This window comes from Jaculus jaculus, chromosome 16 (genome assembly GCF_020740685.1).
Source record: "Jaculus jaculus isolate mJacJac1 chromosome 16, mJacJac1.mat.Y.cur, whole genome shotgun sequence".
Classification (NCBI taxonomy): Eukaryota; Metazoa; Chordata; class Mammalia; order Rodentia; family Dipodidae; genus Jaculus; species Jaculus jaculus.
Genome location: NC_059117.1, coordinates 46,547,194 through 46,574,896, shown reverse-complemented (window position 1 = coordinate 46,574,896; position 27,703 = coordinate 46,547,194). Strand labels below are relative to the sequence as shown.

At 39.9% G+C, this 27,703-nt stretch overlaps 1 protein-coding gene across 7 annotated transcripts in view; it reads left to right on the top strand.

Annotated features, from left to right (window-relative positions):
* The window catches only part of Sfmbt1 (Scm like with four mbt domains 1), a 303,481-nt gene that overhangs the window by 224,380 nt on the left and 51,398 nt on the right, over positions 1–27,703 (top strand). For all 7 annotated transcript variants that reach the window (XM_045135994.1, XM_045135999.1, XM_004652749.3 and 4 more), the window contains 2 exons: positions 8,151–8,245; positions 22,757–22,997. In XM_045135994.1, coding sequence (XP_044991929.1) covers positions 8,151–8,245; positions 22,757–22,997 — 336 coding nt within the window. The remainder of the gene's footprint in view (positions 1–8,150; positions 8,246–22,756; positions 22,998–27,703) is intronic.

Below are 27,703 nucleotides of genomic sequence, written 5' to 3'. Positions count from 1 at the left end.
CTAATGGTTTGAAGTCTATTCTGTCAGATATGAGGATAGCAACCCCTTTTTGTTTCCTAGGCCCATTTGCTTGAAATACCATTTCCCATCCTTTCATGCTAAGATAGTGTCTTGTCTTTCATTGAGAGGTGAGTTTCTTGGAGGCAACAAACTGAAGGATCCTGACCTTTTTTTTTTTTTAATTTTTATTAACAGTTTCCATGATTATAAAATATATCCCATGGTAATTCCCTCCCTCCCCACCCCCACACTTTCCCATTTGAAATTCCATTCTCCATCATATTACCTCCTCATTACAATCATTGTAATTACATATATACAATATCAACCTATTAAGTATCCTCCTCCGTTCCTTTCTCTTCCTTTGATGTCTTCTTTTTAACTTACTGGTCTCTGCTACCAAGGATTTTCCTTCTCACGCAGAAGCCCAATCATCTGTAGCTAGGATCCACATATGAGAGAGAACATGTGGCGCTTGGCTTTCTGGGCCTGGGTTACCTCACTTAGTATAATCCTTTCCAGGTTCATCCATTTTTCTGCAAATTCCATAACTTCATTTTTCTTTACCGCTGAGTAGAACTCCATTGTATAAATGTGCCACATCTTCATTATCCACTCATGAGTTGAGGGACATCTAGGCTGGTTCCATTTCCCAGCTATTATAAATTGAGCAGCAGTAAACATGGTTGAGCACGTGCTTCTAAGGAAATGAGATGAGTCCTTTGGATATATGCCTAGGAGTGCTATAGCTGGGTCATATGGTAGATCAATCTTTAGCTGTTTTAGGAACCTCTATACTGTTTTCCACAATGGCTGGACCAGATTGCATTCCCACCAGCACTGTAGAAGGGTTCCTCTTTTTCCACATCCCCGCCAACATTTATGAGGATCGTGACTTTTAATCCAGTGTGCGCTGTCTTTTAGCTGGGGCATTGTGGCAATTGATATTGTTATTATTGAAAGGTATGTATGTATGCTCGCCATTCTTGTTTTAGTGCTTCCTGTTTTCCCTTTACTTTCTTATATAAACTTATTTGAATATGGTTTATTTTTTTCTGTTTCCTCATGTGTGTGCTTTGCTTTCTCTCAGCATAAAGGATTCAAGTATTTTCTGTAGAGCTGTTTTATTTGTCATATATTCCTTTAGTTTGTTTTTGTTGTGGAATGTCCTTACTTCTCCACCAATTGGGGTGGATAGCTTTGCTGGGTAAACTAATCTTGGTTGACAATTGCTATCTTTCAGAAATTGGAATACGTCATTCCAAGCCCTTCTAGTTTTAAAGTTTGTGTTGATTAATCTGTTGTTATCCTGTTCGCTTGCCTTTTACAAGTTACTTGCTATTTCTCTGTAACTGCTTTTAATATATTTTATTTGGTTTGGTAGTTTAACATAGTAAGGTGAGTTTTTTTTTTTTTTTTCTTGGTTTGTTTGTTTGGTGTTCTAAAAGCTTCCTGTATCTGCATTGACATTTTTTTCCCCCAATTTGGGGGCAATTTTCTTTTATGTTGAAAATGCCTACTATGCCTTTGGAGTGAAACTCTTCTCCTTCTACTATGGCCTGAATTCTTTTTTCTTTTATTAGTTAATGACATACTCAGTGTATAAACAGCACATGTTGTTACCATCTTTATCCTTATCCTTGTCCCCCCTACCCCAAGGGACCCTTCTCACTGGATAACTGGATAACTCACCAGTTATCCCTATGTGGATTGTGGGTCGTGCATTGTGGGGGTAGCCATCAGTTATGGAGAAGAAGCAATGTATCTGTGTGTAATGTTGAGTTTGTGGCTCTGACAATCTTTCTGCCCCCTCTTCCGTGAATTTCCCTCTGCCATGTTGGGTTAATTTTAGATCTATTTCAGTGATGGGCTCTTGGAAACCTCTGTGTCTCTGGATCTCTGATTTAGTAGAAGTTAAGTGTTTTCAGTGTCTATCTCCTTCACCCTTGTGCTGATACCAGGTTCAACAAGAATGCAGCACTCTTATTCATTTTCCCAAGTACTCTATGGTTTCAACTGGGGCCTTGGTGAGGTGCGATGGGCTGGTTCTCTCCTCAGGGTCTGTGTTCATCTGAAAAAGAGAAGCAGATTCTCCAACAGAGTGAAGTCAGCACTGGATAAATGGGATACCCATTATTAGAGAGAATTTAATAGGGATAGGCCCTCGTGTAGCCCAAGATTTGTGGGAGCATGATATTGGAGAGCAAACTCATTATTTGGATGTAATTCTGTCTTGTTCCCAGTTCCAGCTATGGGTTTCATTCCACTGAGTAGATCTGTTAGCCAATCCAAGAGAAGTGGTTACCCACCATGGCTATGTGCCACTATTGCAGTTGGTTGAGCATCACGTCAGGTTGTTGGCCATTTTCTCCTAAGTAGCTCATGAAGCCCCTTCAGGTACTAGACAAGCTAACTCTCTGGGGACTGGGTCTCTTCCAGATTCCAGTTAGGTTCCATACTGACAGCATATAGTGTCTTCAGCAGTAGGGTCTTTCTACTAACCTTTGGTGTATATCCTGAATTCTTATGTTTGATCTTTTTTTTGGGGGGGGGGGGGCAGGGTGGTTTGAGTTAGTATCTTACTCTCACTCAGACTGACCTGGAATTCACTATGTAGTGTTAGGGAGGCCTCATACTCACAGTGATCCCCCTACCTCTGCCTCCCACGTGCTGGGATTCAAGGTTTGTGCCACCATGCCTGGCTTATATTTGATCTTTTCATAGTGTCCCCAATATCCTGAGATTCCCAATCATACCTTCCTATTAGCTTGTCTTTCTCTTTGTTGGACAGTATTAGATATGCCACTTGGTCTTCTAGTTAGATTTTCTGTTTTCTCCTTCATCCATTCTACTGGCAAAACTTTCTGCAGAGTGTTTTATTTGAGTTACTGCGTTTTTCATTGCTAGTATTTCTATTTCCTTACTCATGTCTTGTGTTGACCTCCTTATTTTATTAAGTTGGTTTCCTGTGTTCTTCAGGTGTTTGTTTTCTTCTTTGATTCCTTTGATTTATCTGAGTTTGGATCAAAATCATTTTGTTTTTGAAATCTTCAGGCATTTAATCTAAAACAGTCTCACTGGCGGTCATTTCTGATGGATTCTTTTTTTTTTTTTTTTTGAGTTAGGGTTTTACATTAGTCCAGGCTGACCTTGAATTCACTATGTAGTCTCAAGGTACCTTGAGACTATATAGTGATCCACCTACCTCTACCTTCTGAGGGCTGGGATTAAAGGTGTGTGCCACCATGCCTGGCTGGATTTATAATTTTTGGAACAATTGTACTATCTTGATTCTTTGTGTGTCTTGTATTTTAATATAGAGATTTTTGCATCCTGAGTTAATTTGATTCTTGGGTGTTCTAATTGTCTTCAGTGTTCTTAGCCATATAAATCCAACTTTATATACCTTCAGGGTAGGAATTTAAGGTGACAAGTGTAGTTCTTGTACTCCAAGAAAACAGCAGAAGTAACCCTAGGTTTTGAGTTTGTCTGGTATTCAAGTATTCTAGTAGGTTGAGTGGAGCAATTTACTGGCGTGTTCTAAAATTCAACTGAGCAATATAGACAATTTAATCAAAACCAGCACAGAATATTTATGAAAGAGTGGGGATTAAAACAGACAGATAAGCTTATAAAGCCACAGTCCTTAAGGATGTGTGTTGCTCTGCACCCTTAATCCTGTCAACTGGGAGGTTGAGATTTCTGTTTTGTAATGGGTTCCAGGTCAGCCTGGGTCTGAATCAGACCCTGCCTCCAGTAAGGATAGAGGAAAAGACAAAGGCCCTACAAATCAGGAAGCATCAAAAGTAACAATAGTCAACTCCAAAATACAGTTTACTTGAGAATGGTAAAGCCAATCAAGAATATGTAACCCATAACCTGCCCTGACATGGAAAGAGAGATTAGCACTTCCAGTGCAGGCCTATGTACCTGCTTTTTTGTCAGTCAGCCTTGTTACATTTTTGGGTGACCTCAAATCTTACCAATGCTGAATGTCCACCTCAATCTTTCCATGTTGGGCTGTGAAGGTGTTCTGAATATCTTTGCCAGATGCCCTGCGGCTTGGGGCTGAATGAATTCTCTGGTGGTTCAATGCAGCACTGATGGTTGGGGGATGGGAGACAGTACAGGATGCCTGGAATTGTATCAGAGCTGCTCAGCTAGTCTCATTTGTGTTCTCTTTCAGCAGCTGCTCAGCTGGTCCCTACTGTCTTCTCCTTCAGGTTTCTAGACCTTGTGAGGAGGCTGATGTGAGTGGAAAATCTTATTGCTTGGTTTCTGCTTTTGCAGCTTGGTGCCAGCAGTGTGGGTGGGCATGTGCACAGACTAGGTTGCTGGCTCCTTTGTGGGATACTGGGGTTTCTTCCTCAGTCTTTCTTCATTCTCTGCTGGCCTCTAGCCACTGCAAACGATCTCCAGATGCATGTGTGCCCCCTTGTGCATCTGGCTTACGTGGGTTCTAGGGAATCGAAATGGGGTCCTTTGGTTTTGCAGGCAAATGCCTTTAACTGCTAAGCCATCTGTCTAGCTCCTATTTGTCACTTTAATGACATAATTCAAACCATTATATACATTCACGTTGAAATAAGTCAGGCCCTCCACCTGTGGAACTCATTTGATTTTTCCCAAACTTACACATTCCACCATTCTATCATTTGTCTCTGTGAATCCAATTACTCTCATTACCTCTTATTCATCAAAGTTTATATAATTTGACTTTTTGGTGGGCATGTTTCACTTAGCATAATGTCCTAAAGGTTATGGCATACCATGTGTCAAGAAAATCTTTAAAACTTTTTTTTTAGGGCAGGAGAGATGGGTTAGTGGTTAAGGCGCTTGCCTGCAAAGCCTATTCTCTCTTAAATAAATAATTTTTTAATTATTGTTTTTATATGTATGTGCACATGTTCATGTGTGAATGTTGGTGTGTACATGCCACAATATACTTAGGAAGGTTAGAGAACAACTTTTAAGTTGGTCCTTGCTTGTCTACTTCATTTGAGGCAGTTTCTCATTCTGTATTTTCATTTTGGTATTTTTTCTGGGCTTACCTTGAGCTCCCAGGAAATTCTCCTTTCTTTGTCTCCCATCTTGCCATCAGATTCAGTTCATGGGAAATGAGTTTCTCTAGGTTATACTCATTTAACACCTGTTTATTGAAGAACTTCTCTGTGCCAAGAATTGTTCTAGGCAAAGGGACATATTAGTGAACAAATAACAAAAATTCATCCCTGTTCTTAATGAGCTTATAGTAAGTAGGGTTATTGGGTTATACAGCGTTTGAATGTTTGCTTATTCAACAAATACTACCTACTGTACATTTAGTTATTCTGATTTTTGTTTTTATTTATTTATATTTTGGTTTTTCGAGGTAGGGTTTCACTCTAGCTCAGGCTGACCTGGAATTCACTATGTAGTCTCAGGGTGGCCTTGAACTCACAATGATCATCCTACCTTTGCCTCCCAAGTGCTAGGATCAAAGACATGTGCCACCAAACCTGGCTAATTTTTATACATTTATATTTTATATTTTTATTTATTTGACAGAGAAAGAAGAGGAGAGAGAGAAGGAGAGAGAATGGGTGTGCCAGGGCCTGTAGCCATTGCAAATGAACCCCAGACATGTACGCCCCCTTGTGCATCTGGCTAACATGGGTCCTGGGAAATCGAACCTGGTTACTTTGGCTTTGCTGGCATATGCCTTAATTGCTAAGCCATCCCTCCAGCCCTATCCTGATAATTTGAGTCTAGTGGTAGTTACAGGGATAAATATAGTAATCCATCTTCATGAAGTTTATGTCCCAGTAGTGAAGTAAAAAGACATACAATGTATTTACTGGTTAAGTATGAATAAATTCCATGATGAGAATGGAAGCAGAGCTGCATTTGCTTAGAGACTTGAGTGAAATAGTGCTGTAATTTATTGCAGGGGTGGGGGGGGGCTTTGAGCTGAGAGGAGAGACTGTGTATAGATAGTCCTTACAGAAAGAGCATGATTAAAGAATGACAAGAAACTGAGCATGGTGGTTGTTGCAGTCAGGTTCACCTTGATGGACGAAAATGCCTGACCAAGCTTATGGGAAAACAAGGGTGTATTTTGGCTTACAGACTTGAGGGGATGCTCCATGATGGCAGGTGAAAATGATGGCATGAGTAGAGGGTGGACATGACCTTCTGGGTCAACATCAGGTGAACAACAGCAACAGGAGAGTGTGCTAAACATTGGCAAGTGGAAGCTGTCTATAACACCCATACACCCTCCCTCAACAATACACTGCCTCCAGGAGGTAGTAATTACCAAATAGCCATCAGCAGGGAATCTAGCATTAGGATACCTAAATTATGGGGGGCACCTGAATCAAACCACCCCAGTGGTACCTATATAATCTTTGGGAGGCAGAATCAGGAAGATTGCCAGTTTGAGGCCAGCCTGGGTTACTTAGAGATCTTTAGATATATGGTAAGACCCTGCCTCAAAGAGGAGGGGAAGGCAGGAAACACATTGTCACCTGAATGCATGAGCAATAAATCTGGTTGGTGAAGAGTGGGAGGGTAGGTTTCCAGTGGTCAGATCCTATAGGATCTTTGTAGTTCCCCAAAGATTTTAGATCCTATATAAGTATGGTTGAAAGGTAAAGGGTACTACTGACAGATAGTAAGGAGTGGTTACATTTGAGATATGTTTCAATAATAGCAACTAAAGATTTTTTTTTTTTCAGTTGGAAGTAAGGAGTAGAAGAAAGAAGAAACAAAAATAACTTCATTTTCTGGGTTGAACAAAAATAATAACTAATATCATTTTTACTCAGTTGGAGAGTATTCAAAATCAGGTTGAAAGTTGAATTTTGAGGGCTGGGGGGATTGCTCAGGGTTAAAGGTGTTTATTTGCAAAGCCTGCCATCCTGAGTTTGATTTCACAGTACCAATGTGAATCCAGATGCATCTGAAGTTCTTTGAAATTGCAGGTAGCCCTGGTGTACCCTATAAACTCTGCCTCTCCCTATCTCAAATAAATAAAAATATTTTTCTTTTTTTAAAAAAAGGAAGTTGGGCTCAAGAGATGGCTCAGTGGTTAAGGCATTTGCCTGCAATGCCTAATGACCTGGGTTCAATTCTTTAGTATCCATGTAAAGCTAGATGCACAAATGGTGCATGCATCTGGAGTTTGCAGTGGTGAAGGCCATGGCATGTTCATTCATACTTATCCATCCCCCTTCTGCCTTTCAAATGAATAAATAATTATTTTAAAAAAGAAAGCTGATGTTTGAAATGTTGATTAAGTATCCTGACTGTAAGCCAGGCATAATTGCTCATACTTTTTGCAAAAGATTTTAATTTTATTTATTAATTTGAGAGAAGGAAAGGGGGGGGGGAGAGAGAGACAGAGACAGAGACAGACAGAAAAAGAATGAGCATGCCAGGGCTTCCAGCCACTGCAAACAAACTCCAGATGCACGCACCACCTTGTGTATCTGGCTTATGTGGGTACTGGGGAATCGAACTGAGGTCCTTTGGCTTCACAGGCAAGCACCTTAACCGCTAAGCCATCTCTCCAGCCCTGCTCATACTTTTTTTTTTTTTTGTTTTGTTTTGTTTTTTTGAGGTAGAGTCTCAGTCTAGCTCAAGCTGACCTGGAATTCACTATGTAGTCTCAGGGTGGCCTCGAATTCACAGTGATTCTCCTACCTCTGCCTCCCCAGTGCTGGAATTAAAAGCGTGTGCCACCATGCCCAGTCTGCTCATTCTTTTCATCTCAGCACTTGGGAGGCTGAGGTAGGAAGATTACTGTGTTTGAGACCTGTTACAGAATAAGTTCCAGATTAGCCTGGGCTAGAGTGAGACCCTACTTCAAAACAAATAAGAAATTAGAATCCCCTAACTGTTGAATATTAGTTTCTATTGCAGTCCAGGGTTCTCACTGCCTTTAGGTGATCGATTTGTGTGGACTTCAGATCTGTTGTCGCCCCATCAGTCCAGAGGACTGTTCTCTTGAGTTTATTGACAAGTCAGTGCACTAAAGGAACTTACCATCGGAACAAAAACAAAACAATTCAAATCAATCAGTTTGGCCTAGAGTAAGCATATGCTTTCATACGTTGAGTTTTCTTGAGATTTACCTGTTTCTGTATTTTGTTTTTGTTTTATTACAGATGCTGGGTCTGGTTTAGAAGAAGTGGAATTAAGCTGGGAAGATTATCTAGAAGAGACAGGCTCCTTGGCAGTTCCTTATTCATCATTTAAACACGTATGCAATAACCCTTTTCTTTAAATCAGTGTATTATTATTTTAAATTGGGGCATTTGAAAGAATTTAAGTATTTTTTCTTTTTCTTCATGCTGCTTTCATTAAGAAAGCTTGACATATACAGCAGGGAGGGGAGTGGCATATATAATCTAGGTACACTAATACAGATATATGAAAATGTTGTATTTTGTATACCAACTAAAAAAAAATTGAGGGCTGGAGAGATGTCTTAGCGGTTAAGTGCTTGCCTATGAAGCCTAAGGACCCCGGTTCGAGGCTCAGTTCCCCAGGTCCCACGTTAGCCAGATGCATAAGGGGGCGCATGCGTCTGGAGTTCGTTTGCAGAGGCTGAAAGCCCTGGCGCGCCCATTCTCTCTCTCTCCCCCTATCTGTCTTTCTCTCTGTGTCTGTTGCTCTCAAATAAATAAATAAAAATTAAAAAAAAAAAATAAAAAATAAAAAAAATTGAAAAAGGAAACCTGCCATATTCTTTTTTTTTTTTCCTTCTAAATTCAGATCTTATCTTTTTGGCTGCGCCTGAATATTACTTTGCTTTTGGCTTTTTTTAAAAAAGAGTTGTATCAAAGAAAATAATTCATTTTCTTGAACTTTATTATATTTTATTACTGTTTGCTAATTTCAAATAATTTCAGTAGTGTATCTTGCTTTTCCTTGTGTTGTACAGAAACTCAAGCATACCATACATTGGGTGACATTAATGGATTAAATAGCTTGGTTTTAGACCCTAACATTTCAAGTTGATATTTTATTTTGTTTTACTTTATTTTTAAATTTTTTCTATTTTTTTATTATTGAAAGCTTCCATAACTATAGACAATAAACCATGATAATTCCTCCACCCCCCACAACTCCACTCTCCATCACATCCCTTCCCCCCTCAATCAGTCTCTCTTATTTTGATGTCATCATCTTTTCCTCCTATTATGAGGGTCTTGTGTAGGTAGTGCCAGCACTGTGAGGTCATGGACATACAGGCCATTTTGTGACTAGAAGAATGTATTGTAAGGAGTCCTACCCTTCCTTTGGCTCTTACATTCTTTCTGTCACCTCTTCTGCAATGGACCCTGTGCCTGGGAAGGTGTGATAGAGATGATTCAGTGCTGAACATGCCTCTGTCACTTCTTCTTAGCATTGTGGTACCTTCTGAGTCATCCCAGAGGTTACTGCTCTCTGAAAAGAGAAGCTTCTCTAACTAAAAGTGAGAGTAGCATTAATATATGGGTATTATTAGCATTTAGTAAAGGATTTACTAGGCAGTTTGGCTAGCATAATATATGTATTTAGCCAGACACCAGCAGGTGTTACACCTCTAGAGCTCATGAAGTGTTGTTGGAGTTTGTAAAATGCCTTTCCAGCATCTGTTGAGATAATCATGTGATTTTTGTCCTTCAGTCCATTTATGTAGTGTATTATTTTGATTGATTTGCATATGTTGAACCATCCCTCATCTCTTGGATAAAGCCTACTTGGTCAGGGTGAATGACCTTTTTCATGTATTCCTGTGTTCTGTTTGCCAGTATTTTGTTGAGAACTTTTGCATCTGTGTTTATGAATGAGATTGGTCTGTAATTTACTTTTTTCCTCTTTGTTTGGTTTTAGTATCAATGTGATATTGGCTTTGTCGAAAGAGTTTGGTAGAGTTCCTTCCTTTTCTATTTTATGGAAAAGTTTGAGAAGCATTGTTGTTAGTTCTTGCATGAAGTCCTGGTAAAATTCATTAGTGAATCCATCTGCACCTGGACTTCTTTTAGTTGAGAGATTAAAAAAATTTTTTTGTTTATTTTTATTTATTTATTTGAGAGTGACATGAAGGGGGCGGGGAAGGGAGGAAGGGAGGGAGAGAATGGGCACACCAGGACCTCTAGCAACTACAAACTCCAGATGCATGTGCCACCTTGTGCATCTGGCTTACATGGGTCTTGGGGAATTGAACCTCGAGCCAGTGTCCTTAGGCTTCACAGGCAAGCACTTAAATACTAAGCCATTTCTCCAGCCCAGCATACATTAAAATGTTTTTAAATTTATTTATATGAGAGTTATAGACAGAGAGCAAAAGAGGTAGAGAGAGATAGAGACAGAGAGAGGGGGAGGTTTTTTTTTTTTATATAACTGCTTGGATTTCCATATTTGTCATAGGTCTACTTAAGTGGTTAATCTCATCTTGATTTAATTTTGGTAGGTCATATAAATCAAGGAAATCATCCATTTCTTTTTGATGTTCAAAGTTAGTGGAGCATATGTTCTTAAAATATCCTTATGATTTTCTGAATTTATTTGGTATCTGTTGTAATGATGCCTTTTTCATTTCTAATTTTATTGATTTGTATCTCTTTTCTCTTTGTTCTGGTCAGATTTGCTAACAGTTTATCAATCTTGTTTATTCTTTCAAAGAACCAACTCTTTATTTTCTTGATTCTTTGTGTTGCTTTTTGGTTTTCTATTTCATTAATTTCTGCCCTAATCTTTATTATTTCTTCCTGTCTAGTAATATTTTGTTTGCCTTGCTTTTCTTATTCCAAGGCCTTAAGGTGAAGCATTAAGTTGTTTACTTGTAAACTTCTAGTTTGTTTGTTTGTTTGTTTGTTTATTTATTTTTTGGTTTTTCAAAGTAGGGTCTCACTCTAGCCCAGGCTGACCTAGAATTCACTATGGAGTCTCAGGGTGGCCTCGAACTCACAACAGTCCTCCTACCTCTGCCTCCCGAGTGCTGGGATTAAAGATGTGCGACACCATGTCTGGCTCTAATTTCTTAACATAGGCACTTAAAGCTATAAATTTCCCCCTTAGGAATGCCTTCAGTGTGTTTTGGTATGTTATATTCTCATTGTCATTTGATTCTATGAATTTTTTGATTTCCTTCTTGATATCTTCAATGACCCATTCATCACTTAATAGTGTATTGTTTAGTTTCCATGATTTTGTTAAAACTGTATAGTTTTGCTGTTGATTTGCAGTTTGATCCCATTGTGATCAGATCGAGTGCAAGGAATTATTTCAGTCTTTCTGTGTTTGTTAAGGTTTGCTTTGTGACCTAATATATGGTCTATTTTGGAGAATGTACCATGTGCTGCTCTAAAGAATGTGTATTCTGTAGCATTTGGGTGAAATGTTCTGTTGACACCTGTTAGGTCTATTTGTTCTATGTCCTCAGATGCTTCTCGGTTTATTTATGCTGGTATGACCTGTCAGTGGATGAGAGTAGGGTGTTGTAGTTACCACTTGTGGTGGTTTGAATAGATGGCCCCCAATATATTCAGTTTTTTATTTGTTTGTAGTTTGCATCTGTAGCCACCTGGCTGGAGGCAGTGTCACTGGGTGGGTCTTAAGGTGTGGTGGTGGGTTTCAGATTACAATCTAAAGATATGCAAAGTGTGCCTAGCAGGAGTTCCTGAAGTGTGCTGTACTGTGTGGCTTTTGGCTTGTGTTTCTCTCTCTCTCTGCTTGGACCTTGAAGACAGGCCAGCTCCTTTGGCCATTATGGAACTCCCCTGGATCTGTGAGCTTCAGTAAATATCCCTTCCTCCATAACTGTGCCTGGTCTGGAAGTTTATCTTAGTGAACCTAAAGCTGTCTGCTACACCACTACAATTGTATTTCATGTTATCTGTGACCTTAAGTCTAATAGTGTGTTTGTGATGAGATTGCAAGCCCCCATGTTAGGTTATGTTTAGGACTGTAATGTCCTGTTGGAGTGTTCCTTTAGTCAATATAAAGTGACCTTCTTTATCTTTCCTAACTAATGTTGGTTTGAAGTCTACCCCATTAGATATTAGTATAGCAATACCTGATTGTTTTCTAGGCCCAGTTTTTTGTAACTATGTTTTCCAACCTTTCACCCTAAGGTAGTGTCTGTTGTTTATGGAAAGATGGGTTAATTTGAGGCAACAAGTCAAAGTATCCTACTTTTTAACCCAGTATACAAACCTGTGTCTTTTGTTTGGGGCATTGAGGCCATTGATAGTAAGAGTTATTCTTTTTTTTTTTTAAATATTTTTTTGTTCATTTTTATTTATTTATTTGAGAGTGACAGAGAGGGAGAAAAAGAGACAGATAGAGAGAGAATGGGTGCGCCAGGGCTTCCAGCCACTGCAAACGAACTCCAGACGCGTGCGCCCCCTTGTGCATCTGGCTAACGTGGATCCTGGGGAATCGAGCCTCGAACTGGGGTCCTTAGGCTTCACAGGCAAGCGCTTAACTGCTAAGCCATCTCTCCAGGCAAGAGTTATTCTTGAATGGTATGTATTTATTCTTGCCATTCTTCTTTTTTGTGGTTCTGGATTTTCCTTTACTCTCTTATATTAACTATTATTTGAGTATGGTTTATTTTTTTCTGGTTCTTTACATGTGTGCTTTTTTTCCCTCTTCCACATGGAAGATCATTTCAAGTATTTACTGTAGAGCTGGTTTAGTTTTCATGTATATCTTTTGTCTGTTTGTTGTTGTTGCTGTGGAATGTCCTTATTTCTCTATTTTGATGGATAGTGTTGCAGGTGAAAGTAATCTTGGTTGATAGTTGTTATCTTCCAGAACTTGGAAAATATCATTATAAGACCTTTGGCTTTTAAAGTTTGTGTTGCGTAATCTGCTGTTATCTTGATGGGCTTGCCTTTGTATGTGACTTGATTTTTGTCTTTGCCTTTGTATGTGACTTGATTTTTGTCTTTAACTACCTTCAATATATTTTCTTTGTTTTGCATGTTTTGTGGTTTAATTATAGTATGATGGTTAGAGGTTCTTTCCTAATTTTGTCTGTTTGGTGTTCTAAAAGCTTCCTGTATCTGCATTGGCACTTTTTTCCCCAATTTTGGGGAAAATTTCCCCTATGATTTTGTTGAAAATGGCTGCTATACCTTTGGAGTGAAATTCTTCTCCTTCTGCTATACCCTGTTTTTTTTTTTTTTTGTTTTTTTTTGAGGTAGGGTCTCACTCTAGCTCAGGCTGACCTAGAATTCAATCTGTATTCTCAGGGTGGCCTCAAATTTTTGATGATCATCCTAACTCTGCCTCCCGAGTGCTGGGATTAAAAGTGTGCATCACCACACCTGGCATATACCCTGAATTTTTATGTTTGGTCTTTTCATAGTGTTCTCAATATCTTGAAATTCCCAATTATACCTTCCTATTAGTTTGTTTTTCTCTTTGTTGGACTGTATTAGATCTGCTACCTGGTCTTCTAGTTTAGCTATTGTGTCCTCTCCTTGATTGATTTTACTGGTGAGATTTTCTCCAGTTTTCTATATGACTTATTAGGTTTTTCATTTCTAGTATTTCTGATTGGTATTTTTTTCATTGTTTCTATTTCCTTACTCGTGTCTGTATTGACCTCCTTATTTCATTAAGCTGGTTTCCTGTGTGCTCTTGATATTTCTTCAATCATTTTGTTTCTTCTTTGATTCCTTTGAATTCTTTGAGCAGATATCATTTTTTTTGGGGGGGGAAGGGTTTATTTTGGCTTATAGGCTTGAGGGGAAGCTCCATGATGGCAGGGGGAAACAATGGCATGAGCAGAGGGTGGACATCACCCTCTGGCCAACATAAGATGGACAAAGCAATAGGACAGTGTGCCAAACACTGGCAAGGGGACACTGGCTATAACACCCATAAGCCTGCTCCCAACAATACACTACCTCCAGGAGGCGTTAATTCCCAAATCTCCATCAGCTGGGAACCTAGGATTCAGAACACCTAATTTATGGGGGACACCTGACTCAAACCACCACATTCTGCCCCTAGCCTCCATAAACTGACAGATATCATTTTTTTTTTTTTTGAAATCTTTCTCAGGTATTTTCAACAGAAGTAGTCTCAGTGGAGGTCATTTCTGATGAATTTATAATTTTTGGTGGGATTGTATTGTCTTGATTTTTATCTATTTTTAAAATTTTATTTTTATTTATTTGAGAGCAACAGAGAGAGGGAGGGAGGGAGGAGAAGAGAGAGAGAAAGAAAGAGAATGGATGTACCAGTGTCTCCAGCCACTGCAAATGAACTCCAGATACACACGCCACCTTGTGCATCTGTCTTATGTGAGTACTGGGTAATTGAGTCTCAAACTGGCATCCTTAGGGTTCAAATGCAAGCACCTAAGTGCTAAGCCATCTCTCCAGCCCTTATTTTTTTTATTTTAGAGAGAGTGATTAGGAGAGGGGAAGGGAGAGAGAGAATTGGTATGCCAGGGCCTTAGCCACTACCATTGAATTCCACATGCTTTCACCACCTAGTGGGTATGTGCTATCTTGTGCTTGCCTCATTTTGTGTGTCTATCTTATGTGTGATCTGGATAGCCGAACATGGGCCCTAGGCTTCTCATGCAAGTGTCTTAACCACTAAGACATCTCTCTAGCCCATATTGTCTTGATTTTTTGTGTTTCTTGTATTATAATGTAGGGGTTTTTGCATCTTGAGTTAACTTGATGCTTGGGTTTTGTAATTATCTGCAGTGTTCTTAGACATGTAAATCTGACTTTATATATCTTCAGGGTAGGAGTTTAAGCTGTCATGTTTAGCTCTTATACTACAAGAAAACAGCAGAGCTATACTAGGTGTTGAGTTTACCTGCTACTCAAATATTCTAGTAGGTTGGGCAGAGCAATTTACTAGCAAATTCTAAAATTCAACTCAACAATATGGACATTTAGTCCAAACCAGCATAGAGTATTCATGCAAGACTAGAGAGTAAAACAAATGGATAATCTAATAAACCAAAGCCCCTAATCCTGTCAACCAAGAGGTTGAGATTTCTGGTTTGAAATGGTTTTCAGATCAGCCTGGGGCTGAGTCAGACCCTTCCCCCAGTAAGGATAGAAGACATACACAAAGGTCCTGTGAATCAGGAAATGTCAAAGGCAACAATAGTAAACCTCAAAATACAGCTTATTTGAGAATGGTAAAGCCAACCAAGAATATATAAGTCATAACCTGCGCACACATGGAAAGAGAGATTGGCACTTTCAGTGCAGCCCTATGTACCTGCTTTTGTGTCAGTAAGCCCTGTTACCTTTTGGGGTGGTTTTGCAGTCAGGGTCACATTGTTGGTAGAAATCACCCAACTAAGAGCAGCTTGTGGGAAAAAGAGGTTTATTTTGGCTTACAGGCTTGAGGGGAAGCTCCATGATGGCAGGGGAAGACAATGGCATGAGCAGAGGTTGGACATCACCCCCTGGCCAACAAAAGGTGGACCACAGCAACAGGAGAGTGTGCCAAACTCTGGCAAAGGGAAACCTGCTATAACACCCATAAGCCCATCCCCAACAATACACTGCCTCCAGGAGGCTTTAATTCCCAAATCTCCATCAGGTGGGAACCTAGCATTCAGAACATGTAAGTTTATGGGGGACACCTGAATCAAACCACCACAGATGGCTTCCAATCTCACCAGTGCTAACTTCCCACCTTGATCCCTCTGTGTTGTGCTGATGATCTGGTGTTCTTACCAGCTGTGCTGGATGGTCTGTGGAAGGGGTAGGGGGAGTTTAATGAGTTCTCTGGTGGTTCAGTGCAGCAATGATGGTTGGGGGATGGGGGACAGTACAAGATCCCTAGAGTTGTACCAGAGCTGCTCAGCTGGTCTTGTTTTTGTTCTCCTTCAGTAGCTGCTCAGCTGGTCCCTACTGTCTTCTCCCACAGGTTTCTTGACATTGTGAGGTGGTGATGTGAGTGGAAAATCTCCCACCTGGTTTCTGCTTCTGCAGCGCTTCACTGGCCAGGTGGGTGGGTACTTGTACCAGGTATGCTGGTACTTTGGCGGGATTCTGGCCAATTTCCTCCTTTCTGGAAATTCTTAGTTTCTCCTGCTTCTCTGCTGTGGTTGATAGTAACTTACGTACCTTCACTTTTCGGTAGAAGAGTTTATCTTGCTGTTTATGGCTTATTTCCATCCCTAGTCTGGTTTGGTGTGGCTCCTATGCTACCATCTCACCTAAAAGTCCTTAGGTTAATATTTTAGATAGCATATTTGTCCTATATGACAGCTTTATTGATTTTTTTTTTTATGTGAGAGACATAGAAAGAGGAAGATAAGAGAGAATGGGCATGCGAGGGCCTGTGGTCACTGCAAACAAACTCTATACACATGTGTTATCTTGTGCATCTGGCTTATGTGAGTCCTGGGGATTCAAACATTGGTCCTTTGGCTTTGTAGGCAAGCAGCTCAATCGCTAAGCCATCTCTCCAGTCCTTGTGACAGCTTTAGAATTTTATATTATCAATAATTTATGTCTAGACTTGTTTTTTTAAAATTTATTAGTTTTCTTTTCAGCAAATACAGGCAGTTTGGTACCATTGTTTAGGTTCATCCATGATCTACCCCCTATAGACTTGGTTTTTAACCTGTTCCTCCTAAACTCCCCTCTAAAGCACATTAAGTAATTGTGCCTAAAATTCCAGCCCTTGAGAAACCGAGGTAGGAGGATCATGAATTTGAGGCCTACCTAGGTTATATAGTTTGAGGTTAGTTTGGGCTATAAAGTCTCCATCTCATTTTTCTTTCATATTTGTCATAGTTTATTTGTGCTTTCATGATCTAACATCTTCTATTGGGTTGTTTAAACAACAGAAATTTATTTCTCACAATTCTGAAGACTCAGTCTTAAGCTTATTGTCATGTTCTGGTCAGGGCCCTGTACTTTGTTTGCAGATGGCTGCCTTCTTGTGTCTCATAGAAGGGGTTAGCAGGTATGAAAGAGAGATAGAGAGTATGTGTGTCTGTGTGTGTTTGTTTGTGAGTGTGTGTAAATGTGTGCACATGCCTGTGTGAGATCTCTCTGATATCTCTTATAAGGATGCTAACTGAATGATATCATAGCTTCACTATATGTCCTCGTCTAACCTAATTACCTCTGCTTTGAGCCAAATGTTTGGGTCACCCCAAAATTCATATGCTGAAACCTTATTCCTAGTGTGGTGATATGAAAAGATAAGACATTTGAGAGGTGATGAGCTCCTGAGAACTTTGCCATGCTGAATAGGACTAGTGCTTTATAAGAGTAACTTAAGAGCTTATGCTTGCCCCCTTGATGAAGTGAAAACAGTCTTCTGTGTCACCACCTGAAACTCACTGCAGCATCAGTTCAGGCAGGCCTCAAACTCCTAATCCTACCTCAGCCTGCTGGAATTAAAGGCTTCTGCTATCACACCCAGCTCATACACATTTGGGGAGAGAGTAAGTGTTGCAGTCAGGTTCGCATTGCTGGTAGAAATCACCCAATCAAGAGCAGCTTGTGGGAAAAAGAGGATTATTTTGGCTTATAGGCGGGAGGGGAAGCTCCACGATGGCAGGGAAAATGATGACATGAGCAGAGGATGGACATCACCCCCTGGCCAACATAAGATGGACAATAGCAACAGGAGAGTGTGCCAAACACTGGCAAGGGGAAACTGGGTATAATACTGATAAGCCCGCCCCCAACAATACACCACTTCTAAAAGGCTTTAATTTCCAATTGCCATCAGCTGGGGAAACTAGCATCCAGAACACCTATGGGGGACACCTGAATCAAACCACCACAGTAAGTTTGTACATTTACTTTGGAAAAATAGTTCAGTAATAATCTACTACAAAAATGAACATTTGTATACACCAAGGGCTGTACAGAGCTGTTCATTATTTGTAGCCTCCCAGACTGAACTGAAGCCTGGTGTGGTGGTACATGCCAATAATCATAGCACTTGAGAGACTGAAGCAGCAGGACCACGAGGTTGAAGTGATCCTGGTTTCACATAGAGGCCCTGTCTGAAAAACCAAAATAACCACCACCATTGCAATAAGAGCACCCCCCCAGGCATGGTGGCACACCCCTTTAATCCCAGCACTTGGGAGGTTGAGGTAGGAGAATTTCTGTGAGGTTGAGGCCAGACTAAGACTACATAGTGACTTTTTATATCAGTCTGGGCTAGAGCGAGACCCTACCTTGGAAAACCAAACCAAAACAAAACAAAAACCCTCCAAATTGCCCAAATACAGGTAACACTAGAATAGATAAACTGTAGCATACATAACATTGAAAAAGACTAGCATTACATGTAACGATGTGAAAAGAACCTCATAAGCAGTATTTTTCAGGAATAAGAGTAATCTTAAATGGTATTAAAAATACTGTCATGTCGGGTATGGTGGTGCACGCCTTTAATCCCAGCACTTGGGAGTCAGAGGTAGGAGGATCACCATGAGCTTGAGACCACTCAGAGTGAATTCCTGGTCAGCCTGGACTAGAGAGAAACCTTACTTCGAAAACCCAAAACAAACAACAACAAAAACACTGTCAAAAAAATGGGTGATTTTGGAAGCCCGGTGTGGTGGCACATGCCTTTAATCCCAGCACTCAAGAGGCAGAGGTAGGAGGATTGCTGTAAGTTCAAGGCCACTCTGAGACTACATAGTAAATTCCAGGTCAGCCTGAGCTAGAGTAAGACCCTACCTAGAAAAACCAAAAAAAAAAAAAAAAAAGGTGATTTTGTTTTGGGGAGATTGGTTCAATGGTTGGTTAAAAGTGCTTGTTTGCGGGCTGGAGAGATGGCTTAGCAGTTAAGCGCTTGCCTGTGAAGCCTAAGGACACCGGTTCGAGGCTCGGTTCCCCAGGTCCCACATTAGCCAGATGCACAAGGGGGCGCACGTGTCTGGAGTTCGTTTGCAGAGGCTGGAAGCCCTGGCGCGCCCATTCTCTCTCTCTCCCTCTATCTGTCTTTCTCTCTGTGTCTGTCGCTCTCAAATAAATAAATAAATAAAGTTTAAAAAAAAAAGAAAAGCTTACTCCCACTTTCACAACTTAAAAAAATAAAGTTCTTGTTTGCAAAACGTGCTGGCCCAGGTTCCGTTCCCCATTACCCCCATAAAGCTAGATGCACAAAGTGGCACATGCAACTGAAGTTTATTTGCAGTGGCAGGAGGCCCTGGCATGCTCATATCTCTCTCAAATAAATAAGTAAAAATATTTTGAAAAAATTAGGTGATATTGCAGTATTATAATTTAGGGTAGTAGTTACCATTTAGGAGTAGAACAGGGTAGTGTCTGGGAGGGGAAGAATTTTTTACATAGAATGTGGTCTTTGTAAAAACACAGAAATAATGCTAAGGAAGAATGCTGTGGATTGTGGAGATGCTGTTTGAAGATGAACAGTATCTTTTACACCTAATTTTGTGTGTTTTATAATTGGGTGTGGGAAGGATGGGGTAGGGGGCAAAGGGAGATGGGTAGGATTATTTTGGTTAAAATTAGGGGCCTTTTTGGTTAATGGTGAAACCATGGGAAGAGCAACTAACTGATGATTTGGCTCCTTGTCCAGAATATTTACCTTTTTCAAAAATTGTTTTGGCACAACAGCATGGTATAGAACTTTGAGAGACTGCTTAAAAGCTGGGAATGCCTGAAACCTACCTACAAGCCAGGGTGTTGCTTGCCTGAACTCATTGTTGGCCTACACAAAATGAAGCCAGTTTTGCCAAGGCTGCTACTCTCGAGATGGAGGGTAACTATAGAGAAAATCTTACTGGAGAATATACTCAGGTGGACAATTTTACCTCAGAGGTGCTAATTCTTTAAATGAGAGAAAAAGACCTTTGTGCAATTAGAAGTTGTTATCATTTACTCCACTAGAGCCACTGGCTGAAGCATTGCAGAAGGGGCTTTGAGTGGGTTAGGAGAGAGAAGAGGAAGGCCTATGCTCTTAGGGTGGAGCCTCTTGGAGCCTCTTTGAACTCTGAAGACATTAGTGACAGGGTTCAGTCATTAACAGTCCAAACTTCACTGACTCAAGAGTTGAATGACTTCCAAAGCCCTGATCCCATATTGGGAAGTTCTTTACCTGAAAACATGAAACAAAATCTTCAAAATGAGCTGATACAAAAGAGGTTCTGTGTTTACTCATGAGATGCATCATTTCTTGGTATTGTCTACACCTGCTTCTAGAGCTACAGTATACAGTCTTTTTAGGGATGTGTTAGATGTCTGAGAAAATAATTTTAAATGTAAACTTCGTACCATACTGTCAGTAGTTGTCTTAATAAACTATAGACTTACTTACAGAATAATGAATGTGGAACTTTGCTTTTCTGTCTCCCTCCTTTCACTTTCCAGTGATTTTGAATACCACATTTGTATTTGTCTCACATCCAGTGTCTCATGCAATATACAGTTTTTCATATTTTTTCATCTTTAATAGACTTGACCCTTTTAAAAACATGTATGTCTCTTAACATTCTTTATGCCACCAGGAAGGGTACCACTTCTTACATACAACTGTCCAGACAGTATTTGGTCTTGATATCCAAGACCTCCCAGTGCCTAACAATACTTACACAAGACCCTCATAACAGGAAAAAAAGATGATGACATCAAATTAAAACAGAGACTAATGGAGAGAGGGAGGGGATATGATGGAGAACAGAGTTATAAAGGGGAAAGTGGGGGAGGGGAGGGAAATTCCATAGTTTGTTGTCTGTTAAGTATAGATGTTGTCAATAAAAAAAATATATTTAAAAAAATAAAAAAACATATGTCAACTGTTGTATGCAGTGTTACTCAATTTGAATTTGCTTTTTTCCCCTCATGGTTAAATTGAATGTGTGCAGATTTTGGCAATTATGTTATGGAATAAAGTTGTGCTTTTCTTGTATGATGTCAAAGACACATGATACTAATGCCTATCTTGCTTTTAGTTTATTTATTTATTTATTTTTTGTTTTTCAAGGTAAGGTCTCACTCTAGTCCAGGCTGACCTGGAATTCACTATGTAGTCTCAGAGTAGCTTTGAACTTACAGCAGTCCACCTACCTCTGCCTCTCAAGTGCTGGGATTAAAGGCCTGAGCCACCATGCCCGGCTGCCTATCTTGTTTTTGAGACAGGGTCTCATGTATTCCAAACTGGCTTTGAGCTTGTTATGTAACTGAGGATGGCTTTGAATTCCTGAGACTCCTACCTCTGCCTCCTGAATGCTGGGATTATAGGAAGTTCACCATGCCCAGCTGATACTGATGTTGTAGGGATGATGATGTTAGCTTTGATCAGTTAAATGGTGTCTGCCAGGTCTCTTCACTATGTTCCTTGTTTTGTCTTTTAAAATTGTCTAAGCTCTTATCAGGACAAACTTTGAGATTATTCAAATTTCATATATATACTTTTAATAGTTTATTTATTTATTTATTTGAGAAGGGGTGGTCTAGCCACTGCAAATGAACTCCAGATACTTGCACCACCTTGTACCTGGGTACTGGGGATTTGGACCTGGGTCCTTTGGCTTTGTAGGCAAGCACCTTAACCGCTAAGCCATCTCTCTAGCCCCTTCCATATTTTTCGTCACAATAATTTTAGCATTAATTAATGATTCTTGCTCAAATGTTTATTTGTATGGTATTTGTCTAATGTTGATGTTTTTTTGAGATGTGGTTTCATTCTGTAGCCCAAGCTATACTAAACTCATTATGTAGATCAGGCTGGCTTTGAACTCGTGGTAATCTGCCTTGACTCAGCCGCCTGAGTGTTGGATTATAAGCATGAACTACCATGCCTGGCTAATGTTGACTTTTTAAAAATTCCATCATTTTGTTTATTTGATTGTGTTTTGGGACAGCATCTTACTGCATAGCCCAGGCTAGTCTTGAACTCTTAATCTTCCTGCCTTAACCTCCTGAATAATGGGGCTGTAGCTGTGAATCACCTGCCTAGCTTTTCCCCTCATATTTGATCCGCTCTCTCCTATTTCTCTTAGTCACCATGGACTTATTTAAGTGTATAGTTTATAATGTATTACTTTTACCTTTTCAGTGCTAACATTGTTCTAAGTATGGCCACTTAGAACTTAGTTCCAGAACTGCTGACCGATACCTTTATCACTGTATAACTTTTCATGTGAATTAGAACCCTTTCAGGAAGGAGAGAGAGAATATTATTCAAAGATAAGTGATGGAAAAATAGACTTTGAGGAACAGTCAGAAGTATGGGACCCTGAATATGGTACATTCAACTTATTATCATTATTACTATTTCCCTATTTTGTTTCATAAATTATTTTTTGAGTGGCATAGAAATAATTCTTGAAAAAGTGTTGAGGCTATTAAAATATGAACACTTCATAATGTATATGCTTTATAGGAAGGATTTTCTGTAACCATAATAGATTACTTTGTTGAAAATAGTTTCCTTCATTATCACATGTAACAGAGCAACATTGCTCTTTCTGTTTTGCTTAGATCATGGCTATGAATTAGAATGGAAATTTCTCACTTTCCCTTAAGATTTTTTTTTTTTTTTTTTTTTTTTTGAGGTAGGGTTTTGCTCTAGTCCAGACTGACCTGGAATTCACTATGTAGTCTCATGGTGGCCTAGAACTCATGGTGATCTTCCTACCTCTACCTCCCAAGCGCTGGGATTAAAGGCATGCGCTACCATGCCTTTCTCCCTTAAGATTTTATTGCATTGTTAAGCCTCAGATAAAAAATCTGGGCAGAGAAATGCTTATGTGAAATGCTTGTATGGTTACTAATATTTCCTTGTTTAGGTCGACACACGTTTGCAAAATGGATTTGCTCCTGGGATGAAACTGGAGGTGGCTGTTAGAACAGAACCTGAAACCTACTGGGTTGCCACTATCATTACTGCCTGTGAACAGTTGCTTCTTCTCCGTTATGAGGGCTATGGGGAGGACCGAAGAGCAGACTTCTGGCATGACATCAGGAAGGCTGGCCTATACCCCATTGGGTGGTGTGAACAGAATAAGAAGACCCTCGAAGCTCCAGAAGGTAGTAAAATACTCCTGTTAAGATGTGATATTAGGGTTAGAAAATTTACATTGTCCATGTCTCGAGTTTTTTTTTGTTGCGCCAGCACATAGTTTCACACAAATATTTTGAATGGAAAGATTTATAATGCATAATGCATATTTCCCTGTCTTTTAAAAATAATTTCTCAATAAATATTCAGGTTTGTATGATGCCCATAAAGAACATAATTGCTTGTCACCCTTCCAGACTGTGAGGCTCTCTGAGTTTAGTCAATTGTAAGACTGATTATTTGTTTCTGCTGTTTGGAATTAGGGATTGTACCTAGGACTTTACACATGCAAGTAGCCTACCATTGGGCTACATTCTTATCTTTTGGTTTTTTTGAAACAGGGTCTCACTGTTTAGCTCAATCTGGCCATGAACTCACATTTTTTCCTCTTGAGTGCTGAATTTACAGACATGCGCCACCATACCTGTGCACTCTTTAGCCAAACTGGCCTTGTACTTGAAAACGTCCTGCCTCAGCCTCCCCAAATGCTGATATTGCAGGCCTGTGCCACCACATTGAGCTTCTGTTTTCACTGTCTTTTCTCATTTTTTAAAATATTTTGTGTATTTTTATTTATTTATTTGAGAGTGACAGAGAGAGAAAGAGGCAGTTAGAGAGAGAAAGAGAATGGGCGCGCCAGGGTCTCCAGCCACTGCAAATGAACTCCAGACGTGTGCGCCCCCTTGTGCATCTGGCTAACGTGGGTCCTGGGGAACTGAGCCTCGAACCGGGGTCCTTAGGCTTCACAGGCAAGCGCTTAACTGCTAAGCCATCTCTCCAGCCCTTCTTCTCTCATTTAACCCATCATGTAACCATGAATTCTTTTGTGGTTAGGGTCACACTTTGTAGTCTAGGCTAACCTCAAACTTGTGGCAAGCTTCCTGCCTCAGTCTCTCAAATGCTGGGATTATAGGCATGAGTTACAAGACCTAGCATTGTGAGTTTTCAAAATGACCTAGATGAAGCTGCATTCCCAGAAAGCTCCTACTTGGAGGGACTCTAAATTAAGTAGGGGAAAGGAGGGAGCCAATACATGTGAAAAGAAAGAAGGATGAGACAAAGCTGGGGAGGAGAGATTATAGATTTAAGAAAACACCAGACTTCTTATATTTTAAATTTCTTATTTTGATTTGTTTTAGATTCACAGGAAAGTTGTAAGAATAGCATGAAAATTTCTTGGTGACTTCGCACAGTTTTCCTGAATGTTGACACAGGCTTTTTTTTTTTTAATTAGCTGTGTTTTTTTTTAAGTAACCGTCAGTTTTAGACATATTGCCCTTTTATACATAAATAACTTAATGTTGCTCTAAAAACAAGGCATTCATGAACATAGTAAAATATCAAACTAATAAAAGTAAATTTGATAAGGTACTATTATTTAATCTGTGGATATTATTATTATTATTATTATTTTTTGTTTTTCAAGGTAGGGTCTTACTCCAGCCCAGGCTGACCTGGTATTCACTATGGAGTCTCAGGGTGGCCTCGAACTCACGGCAATCCTCCTACCTCTGCCTCCCGAGTGCTGAGATTAAAGGCATGCGCCACCATGCCCGGCGGATATTATTCATTTTTATAAGAAAATCCTGAATCATGTCTTACATTCTCATAATCATTTTTTCCCCCTGAGGCAGGGTCTCACTCTAGCTCAGGCTGACCTGGAATTCACTATGTAGTCTCAGAGTGTCCTCGAACTCACAGCGATCCTCCTACCTCTGCCTCCCAAGTGCTGGGATTAAAGGCCTGCACCACCACGCTCACCTGTTCTCTATTTAATTGGCTTTGTACTATAGAGAAACTTATCCCTTTACTCTCATTTATGCATGTGTACGTGTCTGTGTGTGTAAAATGTCACATATGTTAGTGTGGACTTGTGTTTCTGATTTTATTGAATAAATTATAATTTATCACTACCACTATTATTTTTTTGTTTTGTTCTGCTCTGTTTTTTTCTAGGTAGGGTCCCCTGTAGCTGAGGCTGACCTGGAACTCCATAGTCCTTAAACAACAACCCCCTTGCCTCTACCTCCTGAGTAATGGGATTAAAGGCATATGCTTCCACACCTGGCTACCGTTACTTGTTTTGATGCTACACTCTCCTAGATTTAGTGTGTGTATACCTTTTTGAGCTCAGTGATGTATCCTTTATATGTATCCCTTTCATTCCTTGAATGGTTTTTTTTTTTTTTGCTTAAGAAACTTTTTCTTTCTCGGCCCTGAAATAAGTCAGTTTACCCCAAGAAAGTCTGGATTTTTGGTCATGAATGATACTGAGAGATGAAGATGGATGTTAGGGTCCTGTTATGTGGGCTTCTATGGGCCATGCTTTTTACTTTGTAGAAAAAAATACAAGGCACAGGTAGGAGGATTGCTGAGTTCAAAGCCACCCTGAGACTACAGAGTGAATTCTAGGTCAGCCTGATCTAGGTTATTGGGAACTAGGATTGTTGGCCTTATGAAAAGGAACTAACTAAGTAAAAGAAAATACAGCTTATATAATTAAATAAGTGTGATCTTTCTGAATTTGTAGTAAGATCATGTGGTTTATCTTTGAAAATGGAAGAAGCAAAAGGGGTTCTTTAGTTCTAGATGCTTTAAAGGCTTAGAAATAAAGCAGTGCCAGTGAGTACCCATAGCACTTCACTTATGAACTTGAAGTACCTTTTTTTAAAACAAATTTAATTTAATTTTTTTTTTTTTGAGAGCAAGAGAGAGAGAGAGAGAAAGAGAGAGAGAGAAAGAATGGGAGCACCATGGCCTCCAGCCACTGCAGACAAACTCCAGATACATGTGCCACCTTGTGCATCTGGCTTATGTGGGTCCTGGTGAATAGAGCATCAAACTGGGGTCCTTAGACTTCACAGGCAAGCGTTTTAACCACAAAGCCATCTCTCCAACCATGAAATGCCTTGTTTTGAGACAAGATCTCATGTCACTTAGGCTGGCCTCTAACTCACTATGTAACTGGTAATGGGATACAGAAGTGAGCTACCACGCCTGACTTTAAATACCACTTTTTTTCTGAGGTATGGTTTTACTCTAGTTCATGCTGACCTGGAATTCACTATGTATCTCAGGGCAATCTACCTACATCTGCCTTCCAAGTGCTGGGATTAAAAGTGCACACCATCATGCTCAGCTTTAAATACCATTTGTTTTGGAACAAATTGGGGTCCCTTAGACAAGTAGTTGATTCTGAATCAAGAAATGTACAAATGAACCAGAAATATCTTGCCATACTGTCATGACAAAAGGACTCAGGAACTAGACTGAAGATACTTCTCCCGATTAGTTGTAGTAAAGAGAATAGCTATAGTAGCTTCAAATAGCATTCATTTGTGACTTCATAGTGAAATTTGTAAGCAAAACTTTTATGGACAGATTTTGGAGGATGCCAGGGAACTAATTGATTATTTTTTTCTTTTAAAAAATTTATTTAGGGCTGGAGAGATGGCTTAGCGGTTAAGCGCTTGCTTGTGAAGCCTAAGAACCCTGGTTTGAGGCTCGGTTCCCCAGGTCCCACGTTAGCCAGATGCACAAGGGGGCGCACGCGTCTGGAGTTTGTTTGCAGTGGCTGGAAGCCCTGGCGCGCCCATTCTCTCTCTCTCCCTCTATCTGTCTTTCTCTCTGTGTCTGTCGCTCTCAAATAAATAAATAAAAATTAAAAAAAAATTTATTTAGAGTCAGGTTTGGTGATGCAGACCTTTAATCCCCGTGTTTGGGAGGCAGAGGTAGGAGGATCACCATGAGTTTGATGCCACCCTGAGACTACAGATTGAATTCCTGGTCAGCCTGAGCTAGAGTGAAACCCTACCTCAACACCCACTCCCCCCGCAAAAAAAATATTATTATTATTTTTGTTTTTTTGAGGTAGAGTCTCACTCTAGCTCAGGCTGACCTGGAATTAGTCTCAGGATGACCTTGAACTCACAGTGATCCTTCTACCTTTGCTCTCCCGAGTGCTGGGATTAAAGGTGTGAACCACCATGCCTGGCTTGTTTCTTCTTCTTTTTTTTCTTTTATTTATTTATTTGAGAGGGAGAGAGAGAAAGAGGAAGATAGAAAGAGAATGGACATACCAGGGCCTTTAGCCACTGCAAACAAACTCCAGACACATGTCCCACCTTGTGCATCTGCCTACGTGGGTACTCCATTCTCTCTGTCCTTTCTGCCTTTCTCTCTCTCTCTCTCAAATAAATAAAAATAAAAAACTAAAAAAAAATTATTGACAACCTCTGTACACATATAAAATGTACCCTGTGATGATGATTTCTTGCCACTACCATCTTTTATCTCCATTTCTATATTAACCCCTCCACTGAACCCCTCCTTCTTTCCAACTTCTATTCTGATGTCAGCATTTCCCCCCTTTATATTATGCAAGTCTTGTCAGCTACTTCATTGATTATTACTACTTTTTTTTGTTTGTTTGTTTTTTGAGGTAGGGTCTCACTCTAGCTCAGGCTGACCTGGAATTCACTATGTAGTATCATGGTGTCTTTGATGTCACAGTGTCCCTCCTACCTCTGTCTTCTCAGTGCTGGGATTAAAGGCATGTGACACCACACCTAGGTCCTCAGTGATTATTTTAAAGGCCAGCAAATACAGGGAAAGAATAGATAAATCAGATATACAACCTTGTTTTCTCTTTGTGAATTTTACTTCAATCAAATAG